Below are 20,706 nucleotides of genomic sequence, written 5' to 3'. Positions count from 1 at the left end.
CAAAGCGGGGAGGGGGGACCCCAAAGGTGCACGGAGGGACGTGAGAAGGGAGCGATCCCGGGGGGAGTCTCAGAAGGCCGTGCAGAGCGGGGACCCCGCGAGTCACAAAAGGGGCGATCCCGGAGGTCTCAGAGGGGCGTGCAAAGAGGGGGACCCCCGCCGTAGACAGAGGGGGTGTACAAGTGGGGGGGGTGTGCAAAGGGGAGGACCCCAGGAAGGTGGGAAGTGCGTGCCCCGGGAACCCCCACCTGGGATAAAAAGGGGGGGCACCGGGGATGGACAAAGGGGGGTGTAAAGGTGGGGAGACCCCGGGGAGGAGTCGCAGAGAAATGTGCAAAGCGGGGGGACCCCAGGAACGTGGGAAGTGTGTGACCCGGGGACCGCCACCTGGGGGTAAGAAAGGGAAAGACCCCGGGGGGCAAAGAGAGGGATCCCAGGCAAGTGGAATGGGGATGTCCTGGGAACCGCAGCCCGGGGTGCACGGAGGGATGTGCAGAGGGGAGACCCCGGGAGTCACAGAGGGGTGTGCAAAGGGGAGGGGGGTGGGATTCCTGGAGTCTCAGTGGGGTGTGGGAAGGGGAAAGGGGGTGCAAAGGGGAGGAGCCCGGGGGCGCATAGAAAGGGAGTGCAAAGGGCGGGGGGTCCAGGCAGGTGCAAAGGGGATGCAGCGGAGAGGGGCGCGGAGCCGGAGCAGAGCACGGAGCACCCCCCGGGGTCGCACCTGCGGCAGACGGAGCGACCCCGGGCACGGCCGCGCCCCCGTTTTTGCTCTTACCCACGGAGGGACCGCCCCCCGGAGGTACCGCCCCACGCAGGACCTCGCCCGCCCCACCCGTGGCTCCTCCCGCCCGGGCGGCCGCTCTTGGAGCACGTACAAGGTTCTGCCCGCCGGCCCCGGAGGGAAAAGCCGGGAAGTGTTATGATGTGTTCCTTCCCCTCCACCCCGTGTCACGATCCATCCTCGTGTCACGGTCCATCCCAGTGTCACGATCCATCCCCGTGTCTCGGTCCTCGCTTTCCCCTTTCTTCCCGCCCTGCCCCGTGTCACGAACCCCCCCCCCCCCCCCCCCCCCCCCCCCCCCCCCCCCCCCCCCCCCCCCCCCCCCCCCCCCCCCCTCCCTGTTCGCTGCCCGCCCGCAATCCCTCTGGAAATGGCGTGGGATTTCTTCCTCCCTCACCGCAGCTCCGGGCTCTTCCCAGCTGTTCCCGCACCGAGACTGCCCGCAGGAACCTGCCCTGCCCGCCTGGCCCTGCCTCCCGTCCGTCCCAAGGGCAAGGAATTCCGATAGGAGCTTCCAACGCAACACTTCCTCCTCCTCCTCCTCCTCCCTCCCCCCCCCGGCCGTGGCTCCGCAGCCTTCCCAACCTGTTTGCTTTCCCTGCCCAGTGTCCCGGGCTCATCCCACGGCGTGGGCAGCACGGCAAGGAAAGGGGATTGTGCCCCTCTGCCCTGCTTAGGTGAGACCCCACCTGTGCTCCAGCTCTGGGCCACCAACAGGGACGTGGAGCGGCTGGAACAAGTCCAGAGGAGGCCATGGAGATGCTCTGTGCTTTGGAGGCTGGGGGTGTTCAGCCTGGAGGAGGTTCTAGGGGAGACCTTAGAGACTGTTCCAGTGGCTAAAGGGACTCCAGGACAGCTGGAGAGGGACTTTGGACCAGGGCCTGGAGTGCCAGGACAAGGGGGAATGGCTTCCCACTGCCAAGAGGGCAGGGTTAGATTAGGTTAGAAGCGTGCCCAGGCTTCCACTTGGATAATAATAGAATCATACAGAATGGTTTGGGTTGGAAGGGACCTTAAATATCATCTCATTCCAACCCATGCCATGGGCAGGGACACCTTCCACCAGCCCAGGTTGCTCCAAGCCCCGTCCAACCTGGCCTTGGACACTTCCAGGGATCCAGGGGCAGCCACAGCTTCTCTGGGCAACCTGTGCCAGGGCCTGCCCACCCTCACAGGGAAGAATTTCTTCCCAGTATCTCATCTAAATCTCCCCTCTGTCGGTATAAAACCACTCCCCCTTGTCCTGTTGCACCAGATTCCCTGGCCCTGGGCTGTTCCCTGTGCTGTCCATGCCTTCCAGGCTGGTTTTTCATGCTGCAGGGAGGATGCAGTTTCCTGTATCTCCGGTGTCCCCGGGCACGTTCCCGCTCTGGAAGGGACAAACATCCTTCCGAGATGCACTTAATGCATTAACATTTTCTTCTTTAGGCCTGGACTTGAGCCCGTGGTGAGCTCAGAGGCTGCACATTGAAAACCTCTCCTGAGGCACTCCAAGAAAACAGAGCAGGCACTGATATTCAAGCAGCAAGCCCTTCTCACGCCCCTGGGGGAACTGTCCATGCTGTTCCCTTGGAAACGGCCCCACCACCACCACCACCACCACCACCACTCATCCCTTAGCATTTTGCCTCTATTTCAGTCTCCCTAGGGAGATGCTGCCCTGTATCCAGTCTTGGTCATTCCTCCCTCCTGCAGGATTCCATCCCTCCTTCCCCATATCCCTCATCCCTGCTGATGGGCTGCAGATGGAGCGGGGAGCCCTGAGTGGCCCCACGTCACCAGGGCTGGGAGATGCAACCTCCTCTCTCCCACTGTCCCAGCTCAGCATCCACCTTGGGAATGGGGAGTTGTCACCGCCTCTCATGAGGAGGGGACGTAGGAGTTTGCTCAGGAAAGCAGCGCTGGGTTCCAGAGAATCCCAGGATGGATTGGGCTGGAAGGGACCTTAAGGACCATCTTGTTCCAACCCCTTGTCATGGGCAGGGACACCTTCCACTAGCCCAGGCTGCTCCAAGCCCCATCCAGCGTGGCCTTGACCACTTCCAGGGATGTGCCAGGGCCTCCCCACCCTCACAGGGAAGAATTCCTTCTTTAACTGGCTTCCATCCTCCTTCCCTCCCACGGTCCAACTTCTGCCCATTCCCTGCTGCTGCCTCCAGACAGGGGCAGTGAGGGATGTCCACCTGGGGGGATGAGATGGGAACTGAAGCCCGGGGGCTGTGGTGGCACAGAGATGCTCTGGGAAGCTCTGCCCTTCTCTCATAAAAGTCCTTTATTAGAACAGCAAACATGACACTTCTCGTCAGTACAGCGGCTGAGTGCAGCTACCATCGCGGCACGGGGAGGGGGGGGACGACGTCTTACAATCACTGGGGGTCTAATAAGCACCATGAACATCCTAAAGAACGGGGTGTGTGTGTAGGGGGGAACAGCTGGAGAGGAGCCCCGGGTGAGCCGGCCACGGGGGCTCCTCAGGGATTCACCGAGGAGCCGCTCGGCGTTGTCCCGCAACACTCGGCTCTCCCGCGGCGGGGAGGAACTCCTCGGCGTGAGTCAACGAGATAGCACCCATCCAATAAATTAGGAAAACTTAATGCCAGAGCAAGGAGGGAACGAGTGGGACCGTCCTAGAGGAGGGCACGCCGGTAGGGGAATGGGCTATTTACACTTGTCTTTCTGCTGGGCCGGGATTCCCGTCGCGCCCCAGCCGGCCCTGGAGCGAAGAGCTGCGGCTCTGCGGCCGGGCTGGGAATATCCGGCCAGGCTGGGAACGCTGGCACGCACTGGGCAGGGATCCCACTGCCTGTCCTGGCTCCACCAGCCGTGCCGGGAGCCGGCGAGGGACCGGAAAGCGAAGCGTGGGGACATGAGCATGCAGGTGCCCTCGGCTCGGGAATGGGGGCTGGCACCGGGCACGGCACCCACGACCTCCCGGTCCTCTCCTGCCTCTGAATTACCAGAAAGTCAAGTAGGGAGCGGAGGCTGCCGGGAACTGCTGCCGGCAGCAGGCATGGGCAGGGCAGTGGGCACGTATTCCTGAGTGCGTGGCAGGGCTGTGGCCACTCTCCTTCCTCCCCGTCCCATCCCATCCCATCCCAACCCCATGCCCAGGCCCCCCCCGTCAGACCCTCACTGCAGAATGGATTCTCCGGTGATCTGAAGGACACTATCAGTTCAATTTAAGGCTAGGCTTTATATGGCAACTATAAAAAAATAAACACTAATCTCCAGAGAGCCGGGAGAGGGCTCTCCGGCCTATGGCTGTGGCGCGTGTGCTGGCACTGGGGTGTGGGGAGCCAGGGAAGAAACCTCCCCCCAACCCCTCTGTGGGTGCTTGGCATCGAACCGAGGGCCTGCCAGCACCTGGAGCACCCGGGAATAGGGTGGCCACCCCCTGCCCCACCGCTGCGCCCCAGGGGGACACGGAACAGAGTCGGGCGTTTTGGTAAGGACACGGAGACTGACTGGTAATCCAGGACCCACCTCTACACATGACCGAGGGTGCTCTGCAAGAAAGGCCACAGGGGGAAAGAAATATCCCGCAAAGTAACCGGGCTGGCAGGGGCGGAAGCTTTCCCGTGGTGTGTGTGGGGGGGTCCCTCCGTCCGGCCCCACGGGAGGGGAGAGCGCTCTGCGGAAACGAGACGGGACCGCCCCTACCCTCCCTCCCCCCCGAAAAACCCCAACCGAAATCAGTGAAACCAAACCTAAAAGCGGACACAGGAGAACAGCTCAGGCTACCTAAGTACTTCATCAGCCAGGAAGAGCTAAAGAGCGAAGCGCACACACACAGGACAGCGCGGAGGCCGGAGAGCCGAGACGGCCGAAAGCCGGGGGCTTCCTTCCCGCTTTCCCTCCCCGTCTCCGGCCGCGGGGACCCGGCAGCTGAGCGGGGACCCAGCGGCTGCGTGGCCGGCCTTGTCCTGCAGGAGGGAACAGGCTGGCTCCTCTCATCCCAAGAAGAGGCAGCCGGCTCCGGGAGCATCCTCACGGCATGGCCGAGCGCGAGGCGTAGAATTCGGGGACCGGCAGCCCGGTGTGCAGAGTCACCTGCGGTGAGAGACACCTGGCTCAGCGGTGTCCCACCATCCCACCCAGCTCACGGGATGGCAGCTGGCGTATCGCCCCCAGGGAGGGCGGGAGCAGCACCCAGGGAAAGGCAGGGTGTGGCTGGAGATGTGGGGGAGCTCCTCCCGTCCTTCCACGCATCCTCCCTGCTGCGGGATGGGCTGGGGGTGTCCCCAAAACTGTGGTGGTGGCTTGTTCCCAACTTGCTCGTGCTGCTGGAGCCTTTGTGAACTGGGACTGCTGGTACCAGGGGCACCACACCCCAAATCTTCCCAGTATTGTGACAGATGGCTGCTGGAGAGGTGGGAGATGGCAGGAGCTGGGGCTTTGTGCAGATGGGATGGACAAGAGGGGATGGAGGGGCCTGAAGGACAGCAAAGCCATTAGAGAGACCTTGGAGAAGCCCCTGAGCTGAGGGGGGATGGAGACAGCGGGGGAGACAGGGAGAGTGGAGGGGACAGGAAGTGTGGAGGGGATGCTGGTGGGAGGAAGGACCTTCGTGGTGGGGAAGCTGAGCAGTATCAGGGTGATGGGGCAGGGTGGGGGGATGCTCAAGTGAAGACTTTAATGGTCCCTCCCCATCCAAACCATCCATGACTCCATGAAAATGGGAGTTAGGCTCTTGTCCTGGCTTCACTCAGGGATGGGGAGAGATGCAGCACAGACTGCAATGCCAGACAAAGGGAGAGGGAAGGAAATACTGGAGACCTGAGGTTCACTGGTCCAGGAAAAATCCTGGTCCATCAGGGATCCAGGCAGGCTCGGTGTCTATGGACTGACTGGGCAAGGGGCCAGGCCCTGAAGTGCTCACACACACCAGTGAGCAGCACAGGGGGAATCCAGTTCCCTCCACAAATGCCTTAATTTGGGAGGAAAGCACAATTCCTCCTTTTATTGCAGCAGCAGCAGCAGCAGTGTTTTGCCCTTCAGGTACAGATTTACAGAAAACTTTGTCTAAAATACAATGACTTTCTTCCTAATTAGAGTTGTTTTTAATTAGTCATACGCCTCTGAAGAAGGATAATGAATGACTTGGGCTTATTAGCAGTCTTTTATCAGCATCCCACGGGATTTCTCTGTTGTCAGGGGATTTAAGCTCTGCCTTGCCCAGAGAACCCACAAAAGCTGTGGGGCTCCAGAAATGCCTCGTCCCTTATGGCTGTGCAGAGGATTGAGGTAGGAATTAAACCCATCACACAGCAGGACATTTTTACCACACCAAATTAACAGAGTACCTCTAAACTCAAGGGGGGGCTTCTTTAATGTTTCCTAATTAAACATTTACCAGCCCTTCTCCAAGCTGGGAAGACTCCTCTGCTTGCAAGGCCCTTGGAGTGGGACACTGTGGAAAGGCTGGGTTTGGTTTGGGATGGTTGGGACCCACCTCTGCCTCAGTGCTGCTGCAAAACTGTCACTGCCTTGGTGACAGCACAGTAAACCCTGTATCCTGATGGATATAATAGAGCAAGTCCTAATCCATATATCCCGAATTTACAGAGGCCACTTGCTGCCTCTGCCCTTGCACAGAAGCGTTCACAGAATCCCAGAGTGGTTTGGGTTGGAAGGGACCTTAAATATCATCTCATTCCACCTCCTTCCATGGGCAGGGACACCTTCCACTAGTCCAGGTTGCTCTAAGCCCTGTCCAACTTGGCCTTGGACACTTCCAGGGATCCAGGGGCAGCCACAGCTTCTCTGGGCAACCTGTGCCAGGGCCTCACCTCCTTCCCAATATCCCATCTATCCCTGCCCTCTGCCAGTGGGAAGCCATTCCCCCTTGTCCTGTCCCTTCAGGCCCTTGTCCAAAGTCCCTCTACAGCTTTAACATCCCCTGTAGAAGACCATGCCCAAATTCCTGACACCCCGAGATCATCCATTACGTGCAACGCGTCTTTGGATGTGCCTGGGCACTTGTGCAGGTTGGAGGTGAGGGCAGTGGCAGGGTGGGTGTGCCAAAGGCAGGTTTGGTGAATGTGGAACACTCCCATGGGGAGATGACAGCAAAGATGTGATCAGTGAGGAGAAAAATGAAAGATGGAAATACCGGATCAGCCCAGGGAGCCACCGCTTGGTGATGTTCAGGAATGCTGAGAGCTTGGGAGAGAGGGAGAGAAGAGGGGTTTGAAATGCCCCAGAGGGAAACAGCCTTTAAAAGGTGCCCTTCTCCCTGGTGATGGTCCCATCAGTGTCCTGGGAGAGCTGTATGAGCTGGTGAGGCTCTTGTGGGGTAGCATCACAACACAGAGTTATCAAACCCCATCGGCCAGGAAGGGCTGGACAATCCTGGTGCTCCAGCAGCCCTGACGGAGAAACCTGGAGCAAGCAGCCAGCAGGAGCTGTGGCTGCAGGAAGGCCTGTCCTGATTTTGAAGACTCACAGGTAGTTTAGGGTCTAAGTTTAGCTCTTTCTGAGCTGTCCCTGTCGCACAAGAGCCCTCCTGCTCCCCCAACTCCCTGTGCTGCTGAGCAGCAACTCCAACTGCAGTGGCAGCAGCAAGAGGGGCAGTGTGACAGCAAGTCCACCCCTGGGGATGCTCCAGGGAGCCTGTCCCAGACTGTACCTGCACGTTCCTGTTGAGGCTGACGGCGGGGAAGAACAGGCCCTCCAGGTTCTCGAAGGCGACAGGGCCTTGCTGGTCCTCGTTGATGGAGAAAGTCAAAGTCCTCCTGGTCAGATCCAGCAGCACTCCCACCGTGGCACCTTTCGTTATCCCACCCTCGGTCCTGTCGGGGAAAAGAGGTCAGTGGTTTAACATCCCCCGTGCTCCTGGCTCAGGGTTCAGGGCCTGGACCTCAAGGACTGAAGATGCTGAATGTCACCCAGGAGCCATGACCTTCTTCTGGTTTCATAATGTCCCCGAGGGCAAAGTGACCCCGAGAGCAGCCACAGCCATGGGGGAAACACATGGAACTGGGGAGCAAGGCTGCAGGACCCACACCAAAACCTGCTGATCCATGAGGGAATGGCCTTTGACCCTGCAGGAAGGTGACATCAGGCTCTCCCCAAGCCAAGTCCCCAGCCCCACAGGGAATAGGAGCAGTAACTGTGGCACAGGGATCACGGGAAATGTTGTTTTCTTGTTGCAGGAGTTGCCGGTTGGGCGTTAGCGGGAAGGGGATGCTACACGGGAAGAGTCAGCATGGAAAGAGAAGTGAAGGAATATTGGAGCAAGGCAGCACCAGCCAGGCAGGGACTGATGTCTCCCTTCCCATGGGCACCTGTAGGTGCCACTGGCAAAGCCACGGGCTCTTCCTTGGGCCGAGCTTGGGCTGCAGTCTCCCCAGAGGAAAAAGACCCCGTTCCAAAACCACGTACCTGTTGGTGTGGGAGTTGTTGTGCATGAACCAGCTCCTGTTGTTGTCCACGTACATGGCCCAGGCCTTGTCGTCCTTGCCCAACATGGCATCCTTGAGGACATCGATGCGCGCCACGCCGAAGGCCGGGTCGGGGTGGTTGTCGTACCGATCGATCGACAGCTCCCAGTAATGGAGCCCTTTGGAAAAGCCCGTTTTCCCCAGCACAACCCTGTCATCGTAGCTGTTGCAGGTGACAGTCAGGTTGTCGTTGGAAAAGATGATGTCGGCGTGGGCAGAGGAGGGGTCGAAAGAGAACCAAGCCACTGGAACACACAGAGAGCGCCGGGTTAGGGTGGCCGGGGCGCGGCCGCCGGAGCCGCGCGGAGCGGACACGGACATGCTGCATGCAGGGAATGACACGGAGCACGCAGGGAGCTGCACGGTGGAGGGGGCTGCTGGCTCACAAGAGGGCAACTTCCAGCGCGGAGGGGGTGCTCTGAGCTCCTCTGGCTGCAGCTGCCAGTGTGGCTGAGGTTTTGTGGCCAGGAGGAGTTTTGCTCTTGCTGGTCCACGTCTCCATCCCCTCCCAACGCCTGTCTCGGCTCATGAGCCTGCAGGATCCTCAAGATCTCCTAAAATTTGGCCCTAGCAGGAGACATGAGGTACCAGACAGGTCTCCAGGCTCTAACACAAGAATTATGGAATGGTTTGGGTTGGAAGAGACCTTAAAGCCCAGCTCCTTCCAACCCCCTACCACAGGCAGGGACACCTTCCCCCATTCCAGGTTGCTCCAGGCTCCGTCCAACCCGGCCTTGAAACGCAACTTTTACAGCTAAGAGTTGGTTACTCAATGCAGCACTTTGCAGGGTCAGGTCAGTGTGGGAAGGGGACTGAGGATCAGCAGATAAACTCTGTGTGTGTATCTGAGGGCTGTCTTTGGGAACCCAAAGCACACAGAAAGGTCTACATCGACAGAGATGCTACATCACACCGGGAAACCTCCCTGCCACACGCAAGACAAGAGCCAGATCATGGGAGGGCTGGAAAACGCCCCCAAACCCTCCAGGACTCAGTACAGCTGCTGGTGTAAATGCTGACAATCTGACAGACACAGCGTCACATCCTCGACAAGGCAGAGGGACACAAGCCACCAGCCCGGCTCTCCCCCCCACCCGGGGTGGTTTCCTCCGGCGGTCACCGAAACGTGAAGTGACACATCCACAAAACACTCTGATGGCTGCAGGGAAGGGGAACACGGCTTGAAAAAGAAAGCACTCTGGTGAGACTGATTCACTGGTTTATTGGGAGTTCCACAGGACACATCACATGCAACGCCCTTGACGCCACCGCCGCCACCCGACACAGCCCCGGCCGTACCTGCCACCATTTTTTTAATGTCAACTGTGGTCATTCCCAAGGGAAAGGCATGCGGGAGAGAAAACAGCACGTCAGGTCGGGCGAGGGGAAGAAGGAGAAAAACCAGCCCTGCTTGCCTGGCTCTCCAGCCAGAGCAGGGAATGTTCAGGGGTTTGCAGCAGGGCAGGGCGGGATGGCACAAAGATGGACTCGGGCTGCGAGCAGGGGGGGGGTGGCACCGTGATGGAGGAATCCCATGGGAATGGGGACCTCTTCTCCCAGGGGGATGAACATGATTGACCCTGCAGGCAGTCTGAAGAGGACAGGCAAGCAGCAACCACCTTGTTTTAATTAGCTGCAGAGGGGCTAATTGCCTCACCAGCATTTGGCCCACTTTCAAGTGCCCTTAGTGAAGGGGAATATGTATTGTTTTGGAGTTACTGAATCATGGAATGGTTTGGGATGGAAGGGACCTTAATGATCATCTAGTTTCAAACCCCCTGCCATGGGCAGGGACACCTTCCACTATGCCAAGTTGTTCCAAGTCCCGTCCAGCCTGGCCTTGGACACTTCCAGGGATCCAGGGGCAGCCACAGCTTCTCTGGGCAACCTGTGCCAGGGTCTGCCCACCCTCACAGGGATGAATTTCTTCCCAATATCCCATCAAACCCTGCAGTTTAAAAGAGCAGAAGGAGAGCAGTAGGATCAGCTCTTAATTACAGAGCCACCTCCAGAGCACTGACCTCAGGCTTCTCCTTAAAACCACAGGGGGGGAAAAACTTAAAATGTCTTTACATCTTCCACTAATCCCCACTCTTCCTTCAAATTTGCCTCCTGCCCAGGGCAGTGGCAGAGTCCCCATCCCTAGAGGGATTTAAAACCCTCGTGGATGTGGCAACTGGGGACGTGGGTCAGTGGTGGCCTTGGCAGCGCTGGGGGAATGATGACCTTAGAGGGCTTTTCCAACCTCACCAATTCCATGATTCCCTGACATCCGAGAGCGCTCTGCAAGCAGGGTGTGAGCGAGAAACGCTGCTCAGTCGCCAAAGAAAAGTTAAAAGATTAAAAAGCAATAAAAAAGATGAAGCAACAGGCAGTGAGGGTGCCAGGGAACTGTAATAAAGATACTTGCCTAATTGAGAGTAAGGCGATCCTTGCGTGTCAAAAGTGCATCCTATAAAGAGATACTACATTTCACACATCACAGCTGAGGAACAACAACCGCCTGACGAACACAGGGGAGCATTTAATCATTAACTAAAGCATCCAGCAGCCACGGGAGGCCTGATTCATTAAAAGCCAGAGAGCACGAGCGGGGTCACAAACACAACACGTGAGTTTATGGCGGGACCGTATCCCGGTTGCTCAAGGTGCCGAATTGTTCAGCTTTTCTCCCAGAGGAAGAAGCAGGAAGTTTTAGCCTTGGTGGGGGTATCTTGGCTACTGGGTAAATATTCTCAGGGCTGACTGGAAAAACCACTCCTTGGAGGAGAGGGACTGAGCAAAGAGCAGCCCACTGGTGTGTCCAGTGGATGGGGAGCACTGAGCTCCTCCAGGTTGCCTCTCTGATGGATGTGTGGTCTGGGCAAGGGTGGGGAAGGAAAGGGGGTCCCCAGGGGCAGAAGGGCAAAGGACACCAGGCTATGGCTTCATCAGCTGCACGGGCAGGATGTGTTGGGGTGCCCTTTATCCTCCTGTGCCTGACTGATGGCTGCAAACACCTCTGGGGAGCCGGGATTCATCAGGGGACTCATCCAGGGGCTTGTCCTGGTCCAGAGGCTCGTCCTCCCCAGGTGGGGAGGACAACACGAAGCCCCACGTCTGCACTGCATGGGAGAGCACTCACAAAAGGTTCTGGATTTTAAGGACACCCCGTGGAGCCCTGTGGCTGATTTTCCCCTCTCCTGACGTGCCTGTTGGTGGAAGAGCCCCTCCCTGGCTGTGGTTGTGCTCCGTGCCGTGCTCCTGTGGCACCTCCCGGGGCTGTTTTAATGAATCGTGTGCCCCGTGCCCCTGTTCAAAAAGTGGGCTTTGCAAGGTCTCTGCCCATCACTGTGGTCCAAGCTCTTGTTTTGGTGTTCAGGGCCCCCCTTTTCCCCGTCCCCCCCCACCCCGGAGTGCACCTGCAGAGGGTCCACTCTGCCCACACAGGTGGGAACACCGGACACAAAGGAGGGAACATTCCCAGCAGAGCAGCGCAGAAGCCATCAGCTCACAGCAGCACGAGGAGAAAGGAAACACAAAAAGCACAGAGAAAAGAAAAGTTTGCAGGGTGTGTCCCCCCCCCCCCGGTTATTCTGGCAAGGGCCATGCTGCAGCATTCCTCATTCTGTGTTATGGGGATGGAAAACCAAACGATCGGGGGCCCCCATTCTTCCCGGGCTCGCACCGGAGGAAGGCGGGAATTGCGCCACTGGAGCGCTGGAAATCCAGAGCGGCAGGAGAATCGGGGCCCAGGATCTTTAGCAAAGGGAGATGTGCAAAGAGTGGTTAGAAAACAGCTCCGAGAGATCCCTGTGGCTCCTCGCTGGCTGCCCGAAACCATCCCTCGTTCTGCCCGACTGGTGTCCCACCACAGCCCAGGATTTTGGGAATAATGGAGGGGGGGAAGCCAAGTGCTCGTGTGGGGGCTGCCAGATGAGCGAGGCATCACAGGAGTGGTGTCCTCTGCTCTGCAGAAAACAAGGCTTTGGTGCCACCATGTCTGGCTTTGGAAAAGCCGAGCTCAGTGCTCAAAGCTGGGTGGATGAGAGCCCAGGTCTCCAGGGTCCTAAGCTGGGCTGGGAGCTGGCCTGAGCTGGAATCAGAGAGTCCCAGACTGGTTTGAGTTGCAGGAGACTTAAAATCGTCTTTTTCCAACCCCCTGCCATGGGCAGGGACACCTTCCTCTATCCCAGGTTGCTCCAAGCCCCATCCAACCTTGAACACTCGCAGGCATGGGGAGTCCACCACCTCTCTGGGCAACAATCTAGACCTCGCCTGCATCCAGACTTGCTTCTACCTTAAGAGGGTTTTAGATTTAATCAGCCACACTGGTTTCACAGACCAAATCTCACAGCAGGGGCTGTGCCTCCTGCCTGTACAGGGAAAACAAACCATTGAGGTGTTCCCACAGGTTTCTCCCTCGGAAGGTCTTCCCTTCTGACTGTCCCTTGACATGAGATCAAAGGAAACTAGAGATGAGGGATCTCCTAGTGGAAGGTGTCCCTGCCTGCAGCAGAAGGTTGGAACTGGATGGTCCTTAAGGTCCCTTTCAACGCAAACCAGTCTGGAATTCTTTGATCTGCTTTGCTGAAGGGTCCAGCAATGCCCTGCCGAGAACAGCACCCACACAGAGGAGTTACTGTGCTGTTCCATCACCCCAAACTGCCCACATACAGACGAAAACACCACAAGAACCGGGGCCACCAGGACCCCCCTCGGCGGCAGGAGCAGGCCAGTGACACACAGAAAGAATTCCCCCCTGCCATCCATCCGCATGTCATGGGAGAAAACAAACACAGCGGAACAGAACGAACAGAGAGAGTTTGGAGATGCCCAGAAGCACAGACCAAGAGGAAACGCCAGAGGTGCTCAGCTCACCGGCTGAATTCAGGGACTGTAAGGAAGAATGCAAGCTCAGCTGGTGGGCCGAAGATCTTAGCTCAAAGTAGGATCTCCCCGAGAAGCTGGGTTGCAGGTTAAGGGTGGAGGAGAAAGGACTCATTCTACGAAGCTGCGATCTTTCCAAAGGCACTGGAAAAGGGAGGGTCTGCTCTTCTGACTGCGTGTCTAAACGTAAGATCAACGCAAACTAGAGATCAGAAACGGGCTCTCCGCTCTGGGCGGCGCCGCTCCCGTCGCCCCCGCGCCCGGATCCCGGAGCGGAGCGCGGACGCTCCGGCACCGCGCGGATCCTGGCGCTGTGCAACCCAGCCGGGCCCTTCCCAGGGCAAGCCTTGCCTGGCAGCAAGGAAAACGTGCTCGTCTTCAAAATTCCCGCCTCAGCACGGCAAACTCAATAGGTTTTGCCTTAAAGGGGGTCCCCGCACCTCGTCGCACCTAAAAAAATTCACAGGTTACCACGCACGCTCCCCGCCGTGCTTTCGTACATCTCACACCTTTCTGTGCACAGTAGTGGTGGAAAAACCAGCTGGTAACACTGAAAAGGCATTTTTGCAGGGCTGTACTAAGCTCTGTCGCCTTAAAGAACCACCGGGCACCCACCTTACTCAAGGGTTGTTCGGGATTGTTGTGTTCTTGGTATCCCTTTGGACCTGTCAAAACACATCTGAGCCTTACAGTGAGAATTGAACTCGTGGGGTTCACAGCAAAATGTCAGAGCAGAGGGAGCCCCTCGGGTCATCTGTTTCCACACACAGTCACCCCCTGCAACTTCTTCCCTAGCCTTGTCCAGGGATACGACAACATGAAAACATGGAATCCATCATCTACACACTCAAATTCCCGGCACACTGAACCCCCAGCCTTCCCATCTCAGCTGAGAACACGGACTGAGCTGGAAATCACGTTCAAACAGGTAAAAAAGGAGACAATTTCTTTGCCCAGGGGGGTTGTGACTTCTCTGCTGCTGCGGCCGAGGCTGTGGAGGCAAAGGGTGTCAGTGGGGTCAGACACGGGTTACATAAATTATTGCACAACAGGTCAAAAAACAGAGCTCAAGGCTAGGGAGGGACGGGCTCTAAGGCCTACCAAGAGTGAAAGGAGCTGCTACCACGAGCAGCAATGCTCATGGCTCCCCCTAGTTAGCACCCTGTAGCTCCTTGCAGGCTGTTTCCCCCGGGGGTTTTCACCCCTTTCCAAGAGTTGCCGGTCACAAAGCCCTGGCTGCTGCTGAGAGTCATTCCATGGATGGCCAGGAATTTGAAGTTGGGCTCCAAATGAGGAGCTGGGCTTGAAAGAAGAGAAAAAGAAGAGGGGCTTGACTGTGCTGGGGAAGGGAGGTGGATGCTCTGGGCCTGGGGAGCAGGCAGGGACAGTCCTCTCTTCTCCATCTCCACCCGGGATGAGCTGGTCCTTCATCCTGCCTTTCAGCACATGGAAAAGCACGACAGTGGAGGGACTCAGAAGCATCTCAGAAACACATGTAGAGAAAAGCAGCCCAGCAGCCAGCCCACCTACAGACTCCAATCCCTTAGGAAGCTCCCTAAGTCAGCAGGAGACTGACCAGAACCTGGAAAATCTGCTGGATGAGGGAAGACCAGGAGTGCAGGGGCTGCCCAGCTCAGGGAGGAGGAGGTTGGGGGAGACCTGAGGTCTCCCAGGGGCGAGGAGAGCCAAGCAGTGCTGCCACTGGCCAAGCTGTTGGGAGATGTCTGTGCCCTGGGACAGGCTCACCTTCCAAAATCCCCTCCAGGCTGAATTCCCAGCCTCCAGCTGAACTTCATCCAGGAGCTTGTGGAACAGAGAGATTAAGGCAGGTCTCACATGGCAGAGCCTTGGAGCCTCTGGCTAAGATGTGAGAGGGCAGGAGACGCTCCTAGGGCTGATGTGAAACAGCCTGACATCAGCTCAGGGTAGGAGAACTTTGCCTTCACCCCTTGCTCCCATCTGGCCGTGCTGCTGATGGGGATCTTCATCCCTGGGAAGCCCCAGGACGTGGGAAGGGCTCTGGGGCACAGCCCTTCTCCCAGCCAGGGACCACCTTGTCCTGCTGGTGGCACCAAGAACCAGCTTTGAAGAGTGAACTGCGATAGTTTTTCCTTTGGGACGGGCAGAAGATGCCCCACACCACGGGCTGGGAAGATGTTCTTGCTGTAACCTGTGCATGTGCCACCTTCCCGTGGGGTAGGATATTCCCATCAGTGCTGCCTGGCTCCCCTTGGCTGTTTGGCTGGGCAGGAACCAGAGAGCCCCAGACCCAGTTTTACCCTCTTCTCAGCCTTTCTCCCCTCGGATTCTGAGGCCCTGCAGGAATGTTTCACCACTTCCCTTCCACGGGCTGCAGACAAGGATCTCAGGGGCCAGGACTAGAAACCAGCTTTTAAATAAAGGATTCCTCATAACCACTTACAGCAGGACAGCCACGTTCCAAGAGATGTTCCCTCTGCATCGAGCCCGCCTCTTCTTTTGTCCCCTCTGCCCACACAAACCCTTCGCAGGAAGCTGCAGAGCTCAGCTGAGGGAGGGAAAAAGCTAAGCCTACTTCACACAAAATAGCTCTTAAAGGCCTTGATGCTGCTGTAAAAGCCAGGAATAAAAGCCCAACCTTAAGAGAGAGCTGGGACGTGCGAGCCCTATTGAACGAGTTCCCTCGGATATCCGGAAGCCGCGCACAGATGTAATTTATTTCTCTTTCAATCCTTAAAAGCTGACGGCCTCTAAGAGCACAAAATGGAGCTCCAGGCCCATTTGACTTTTTCTCCCTCTTTTCTTTCGTGCTGGAATAGCAGATGCAAAAGCTCACTCGAGTGAAAGGGCTGAAGGCAGCAAACTTTCACCCCGATGCTCTGAGGAGTGGGACTTCTCTCCGCTCCACGGACCAAGCACCAGCCCCAAGCACGGCCCTGCTGGGACCAGGAACAGATTCCTTCGCATTTTGGAGCTGAGCTCGGGCTTGGCTCGACAGTGAAAACACCTGGGAGAGGAAATCTGAGGTGGGAAGTTCACAGTGGGGACCCTGCAGACTCCTGGCTGGGGGTGACTCAAAGCCCAGCTGGTTTTGGTCAGGGAATCGTGTCTCACGTGGGTCTTCACGAGCCACAAACGTGATCAGGAGCCAAAGCTCTGCTGTCTCCTGCCAAGGCTGGTGAGGCTGGGGAGTGAAGTGAGTGAGAACTGTTGACCTTCAGGCTTTGGTGGAGGTCCTGGCCACTCCAGCACACGGGGCTGGACCTGGGCTGTGCCATCCCCAGGAATGCTGAGGCTTCCTGGACGCTTCCCGGTGCTCAGCTTTGCAAACGCTCACACTGACGTGTCTCTGGCAGAAGTGCCGAGGCCTTTGTGCCTCTGATTTGAGTTCCCTGCCTCTCCCCTGAGAAGGTTTGTCACAGGTTTGCTCTCCACTCTCTACCTCTGTCACCTGTGAGCGAGTCCCATTCCTTGCTGACCTGCCCACGCATCCAAGCCTGGCACATTCCCTTTCCAAACTGGAATGGTTATCTCCTGCAGATAAGTGCAGGCAGCAAGACAAACACTCGGTGTAGCCTTGCTCTGCTTTTGCCTTCTATTTTTTTCAGCAGAAAACCCATTTTTCTCCTTGCTCAAAGCCACCAGAGACGTTCTGTGGCAGGAAAGCTCTTGCCCTCCTTTCACCCCACGAGCTGTGTGGTGCTCCCTTCTGATCCCAGCTGCCAGCCAGCTGGATGCTGTCAGGAAAAAAAAAAATCCTCACATGGCTTGGGAAAGAGAGATTTTAGTCCGGGAGTCAGGAAAAGGGATTCCACCAAGCGTGGAAGACTCCCAGGGAGGGGTTTTGTGCCTGGCAGTGAGGCTGTGGGGCAGCAGACGTGATGGAGGGGGCTGATCCCTTCCTCCACAGCTGCTTCCGACTCCCACCTCGGATCCAGCCCTGCCACTCTCCACCTGCACGGCAGAAATAAGCCAATTTTCCGCACTGGATTAAGGGCCTGGTGTGACAAATGTACTTAAAGCCAGGCGGGGAGACTCCCCTGCAGCCTGCAAGGGAGTGTTTGATATTCCATCTGAGCTCCTGCTGCTGTGGGGGTGATGCTGGCGGGGCTGGCTGTGCATCCCTGCGTCTGGAAGGACACCCACGTGGCTCTGTGGTCCCTCTGCTCCCTGTCCTGCACTTCCAGGGGCCGATTCCTGTGCTTCCAGCCACACACAGCCCTCAGGAGCAACGCTGGCAGTGTTTTGTTTTAAAGGAGATTAATGAAAACATCTGAGCTTCCCTTTTGTGCCACGGAACCCCCAAATTTAAATACCTCTCACTGCACCTCCCCACACAACACCCTCTGCAAAGGAAAAGGGGTGAGACAGAAATCTGGGCACTGTTTAAGGCCCCTGACACCACCTCTCCCCTGTGGCCAGCGCTGGCTTTCCTGCAGGGAACGCTCAGGTACCGGAGCACCAGCAGGGCTAAGCTGGGGTGTGCTGGGAGCGGTGTCCGAGCGCTCCTGGCTGGAGCTGCTGCAATTCCTTACCCTCGGATGTCTGGAGCACCAGGGTCTTGCTGTAGGGGCTGACTCCTGACTTGTTGAAGGCCTTGACCCGGGCGCTGTAGGTGCTGTTGAAGTGGAGCCCGTCCACCGTGCACATGGTCTCCTTGCCCACGTACACCTCCTGCAAGGCAACCACGGTTACTGCCCGGGCCATGGAGTCCCCAGGGGTGGGAGAACAGCTCCTGGAGGTCGGGATGCACGGGGATTCAGCCCTGCTCTGCTCCCTGGGGCAGACCTGTGAGCGCTGTATGGTTAAAGCGGAGCAGATTGACCCTGTGATTTGTTCCCTGACACGAGTCTGGGCTGCAGAACCAGCAGGGTGGGCAGCAGGGGAGGGAGGGGATCCTGCCCCTCTGCTCTGCTCAGGTGAGATCCACCTGGAATGCTGCACCCAGCTCTGAGGCCCCCACGACATCAGAAGGATGTGGAGCTGCTGGAACGAGTCCAGAGGAGGCCACGGGGATGCTCCAAGGGCTGGATCCCTCTGCTCTGGAGCCAGGCTGGGAGAGCTGGGGGGTTCACCTGGAGAAGAGAAGGCTCCAAGGACACCTGAGAGCCCCTTGCAGGGCCTAAAGGGGCTCCAGGAGAGCTGGAGAGGGACTGGGGACAAGGATGGAGGGACAGGACACAGGGAATGGCTTCCCACTGCCAGAGAGCAGGAATAGATGGGATATTGGGAAGGAATACGATCAGAGGCAAGCACTGAGACTTGCTCTACCCACACCCAGCCTCCTGCTCCCTTCTCTCTCCAGACCCCACCCATGTCACCTCTCTTCCACCTGGACTCTACTCTGGCTCCTGCCTGCCTGAGTTTTCTGTGGATGAATTCAGAGCACCGTGGGCTGTTCCCTGTGCCCACTCCCGGTGGATGTGAACACGCCAGGATAATTATCAGCGTGTCGGATCAGAGAAAAATCATATTTTAATTGTGTAATTACAGCAATTTAAAAGCCCTCGGGCCTTGAACACCTCTGCTTGCTGGCAGCTGGCAAAGCATGAAGTTTTCACGGCAATTAGCATGCCTTGCACGAAACATTCAGCAACCTAAAAACACGGAGCTTCATAGAATCATGGAATCCCAGAATGGTTTGGGTTGGAAGGGGGACCTTAAAGATCATGTTGTTTCACCCCCTTTCACTAGACCAGGTTGTTCCAACCAGGCCTTGGACACTTCCAGGGATGGTGCAGACACGGCTTCTCTGGGCAACCTGTGCCAGGGCCTGCCCACCCTCCCAGCCACGAATTCCTTCCCAATATCCCAAATGGAAGTGGGAAGCCACTCCCCTTTCCAGGGCAGAGGGGCCTGGCACGAAGGTGGTCACTTCAAGGCAGGGGAAATACCGGAGGCAGGAGCATCCTCCCCTTCCCGCTGGCACCAGCTCCCAGCACTCACCCTGAACTGTCCCCCGTTGCCATCATCCAGCTCCAGGATGTATCCTTCCACCTGCACCGTGGACAAGGGGGGCTGCTTCCAGGACAGGGTGGCACTGTTGTTGTGGGTGCAGCACTCCTCCAGCTGCAGGATCGGCGGGGCCGGCACTGGGGAGGAAACTAAACCCGAATCAGTGGCACCCCGGCTGCTGGCACCGCATGGGGGGAGCAGGAGGAGGAGGAGGGGGAGGATGAATTCACTGGGATGCACTTCTTGCCAGGCTGGGAAGGCAGCACCAGGTGTGCAACTGCGGTCTGGAGGGTGTGAAGTGGAAAGGAAGCAGAAAGGACTCCGAGTTCTTCCACCTCACAGCCTGGTGAAGCTGAGGTTTCCCCAGAGCTTTTCTGCTTTGTTCCTGTTTTCCTGATTAATTTGGGGGGATTTTGGCAGCACAACAATACACATGATATAAAGCAGCCAATCCCAGACCTGGGACGCTCTCCCAAGGCTCCATAGAGCCCTGAGCCTGGACTTATCTACAGCCCAGCAGCAAGTGCTGCTCTGCTTTTCCATTAAATTAATTCAGTGCAACAAAAAGGAGAGGACCTGAAGCTGAGGGGCTGAGTACCCCCTATGGCTCCCATCAGCTACACAGGGCACAGAAAAGACTCCCAGGTTTTTTTTCTGCTGTATTTGGGAATCTCCACGTGTGTCATGCAGCCCTGCCCCTGATCCCATGCTCTGAAAAGCACAGAAAGGTGACAGCATGCCAGGGGAGGGAGATGCCCACTGACACATCTCCTCTCAACAGAGCTGCTCGCCCACCATCCTCATCCTCACGGCCCAAAGTGACAAGAGCCAGTGCAAGCAGGCATGGAGAATCCAGAGAAGATGTGGAGGAGCCACGAATGCCTGGGAGAGAAAAGATGGACCTGCTGGCAAAGGCTCAGCTTTCCCCCTCTGTGACTCCTCCACCTCCTGGGCTGGACCCTCAGGAACTGCCAGGCTGTGGATGCCCAGCATCTATTCCTCACCTCCTCCTCCTCATCAAGACCCCAGGTGTTGTTCCCCCCTCCCTGGTACTGCAACACAGATCTGGGATCCAAACCCCACCTTCTGCAAGTCTAAAAAACCAACAACTGATTTCCACGGCGAGGGTGAGCTGAGAGGAGGAGGAGGGAGAGGATGAGAGGAGGGTGGGTGCTCACAGGTTGCAGCAGCTCTTGGTGGTAGAGGAGAGTGAGCACAGAGGGAACGGAGGACGGGGAGGGAATTCAAACCGAAAGGAAGATCCAAACCAACAGTGAGGAGAGGGCAGGGACAGGAGTCCCCAGGCTGAGTGACGTGGCTCTGTGTGCTTGGAGGGACATCTGGTCCATGCCAGATGCTGCTCAGCACTGAGTGAGTGTGGGTGCGTGAGCAGAAGCTTTGGGAAGAGCCTCGTGCTGCTCCCCAGATTACAGGTCCCAACCCGCAGAGCACTTTCTATCGCACTTTTTAATGCACTAATAACTTTCTGATGCACTAAGGGCGGTTTTCCAGGCAAAGCCAAGCTCCAGGCACCCTGGCCTGGCACACAGGTGCCCAGGGATCCGAGGCAGGGAGGCAGATGGCTGGCCCAGGGGTGGAAAACACACAGGAGCGGGCGTAACTCTGGGTCTGGAGTGCCCAGTCTGACTGGGAGAAGATGAAAAACTCCCCTTCTGCTCC

At 57.5% G+C, this 20,706-nt stretch overlaps 1 protein-coding gene across 8 annotated transcripts in view; it reads right to left on the bottom strand.

Moving 5' to 3' along the window:
* Window positions 1-3,033: 3,033 nt before the first annotated feature.
* TRIM9 (tripartite motif containing 9) overlaps window positions 3,034-20,706 on the bottom strand; it is a 57,811-nt gene continuing 40,138 nt past the window's right edge. Inside the window, exons 6-13 of one of the 8 annotated variants that reach the window (XM_027906647.1) lie at window positions 19,018-19,175; window positions 17,607-17,745; window positions 13,084-13,272; window positions 10,634-10,675; window positions 9,523-9,546; window positions 8,165-8,468; window positions 7,410-7,572; window positions 3,034-4,831 (exon numbers count right to left, since the gene is read on the bottom strand). In XM_027906647.1, the coding sequence (XP_027762448.1) occupies window positions 4,769-4,831; window positions 7,410-7,572; window positions 8,165-8,468; window positions 9,523-9,546; window positions 10,634-10,675; window positions 13,084-13,272; window positions 17,607-17,745; window positions 19,018-19,175 (1,082 nt within the window). In that variant the 3' untranslated portion in view covers window positions 3,034-4,768. Of the gene's footprint in view, window positions 4,832-7,409; window positions 7,573-8,164; window positions 8,469-9,522; window positions 9,547-10,633; window positions 10,676-13,083; window positions 13,273-13,495; window positions 13,758-17,606; window positions 17,746-19,017; window positions 19,176-20,706 lie in introns of those variants that run through there. The other 7 variants (XM_027906648.1, XM_027906649.1, XM_027906650.1 and 4 more) reach the window with 7 other exon arrangements.

The sequence above is a fragment of the Empidonax traillii genome, unplaced genomic scaffold (genome assembly GCF_003031625.1).
Source record: "Empidonax traillii isolate 1590-97213 ecotype Southwest subspecies unplaced genomic scaffold, ASM303162v1 scaffold1335:size128774, whole genome shotgun sequence".
Classification (NCBI taxonomy): Eukaryota; Metazoa; Chordata; class Aves; order Passeriformes; family Tyrannidae; genus Empidonax; species Empidonax traillii.
This window is presented reverse-complemented; position numbering and strand designations above follow the sequence as displayed.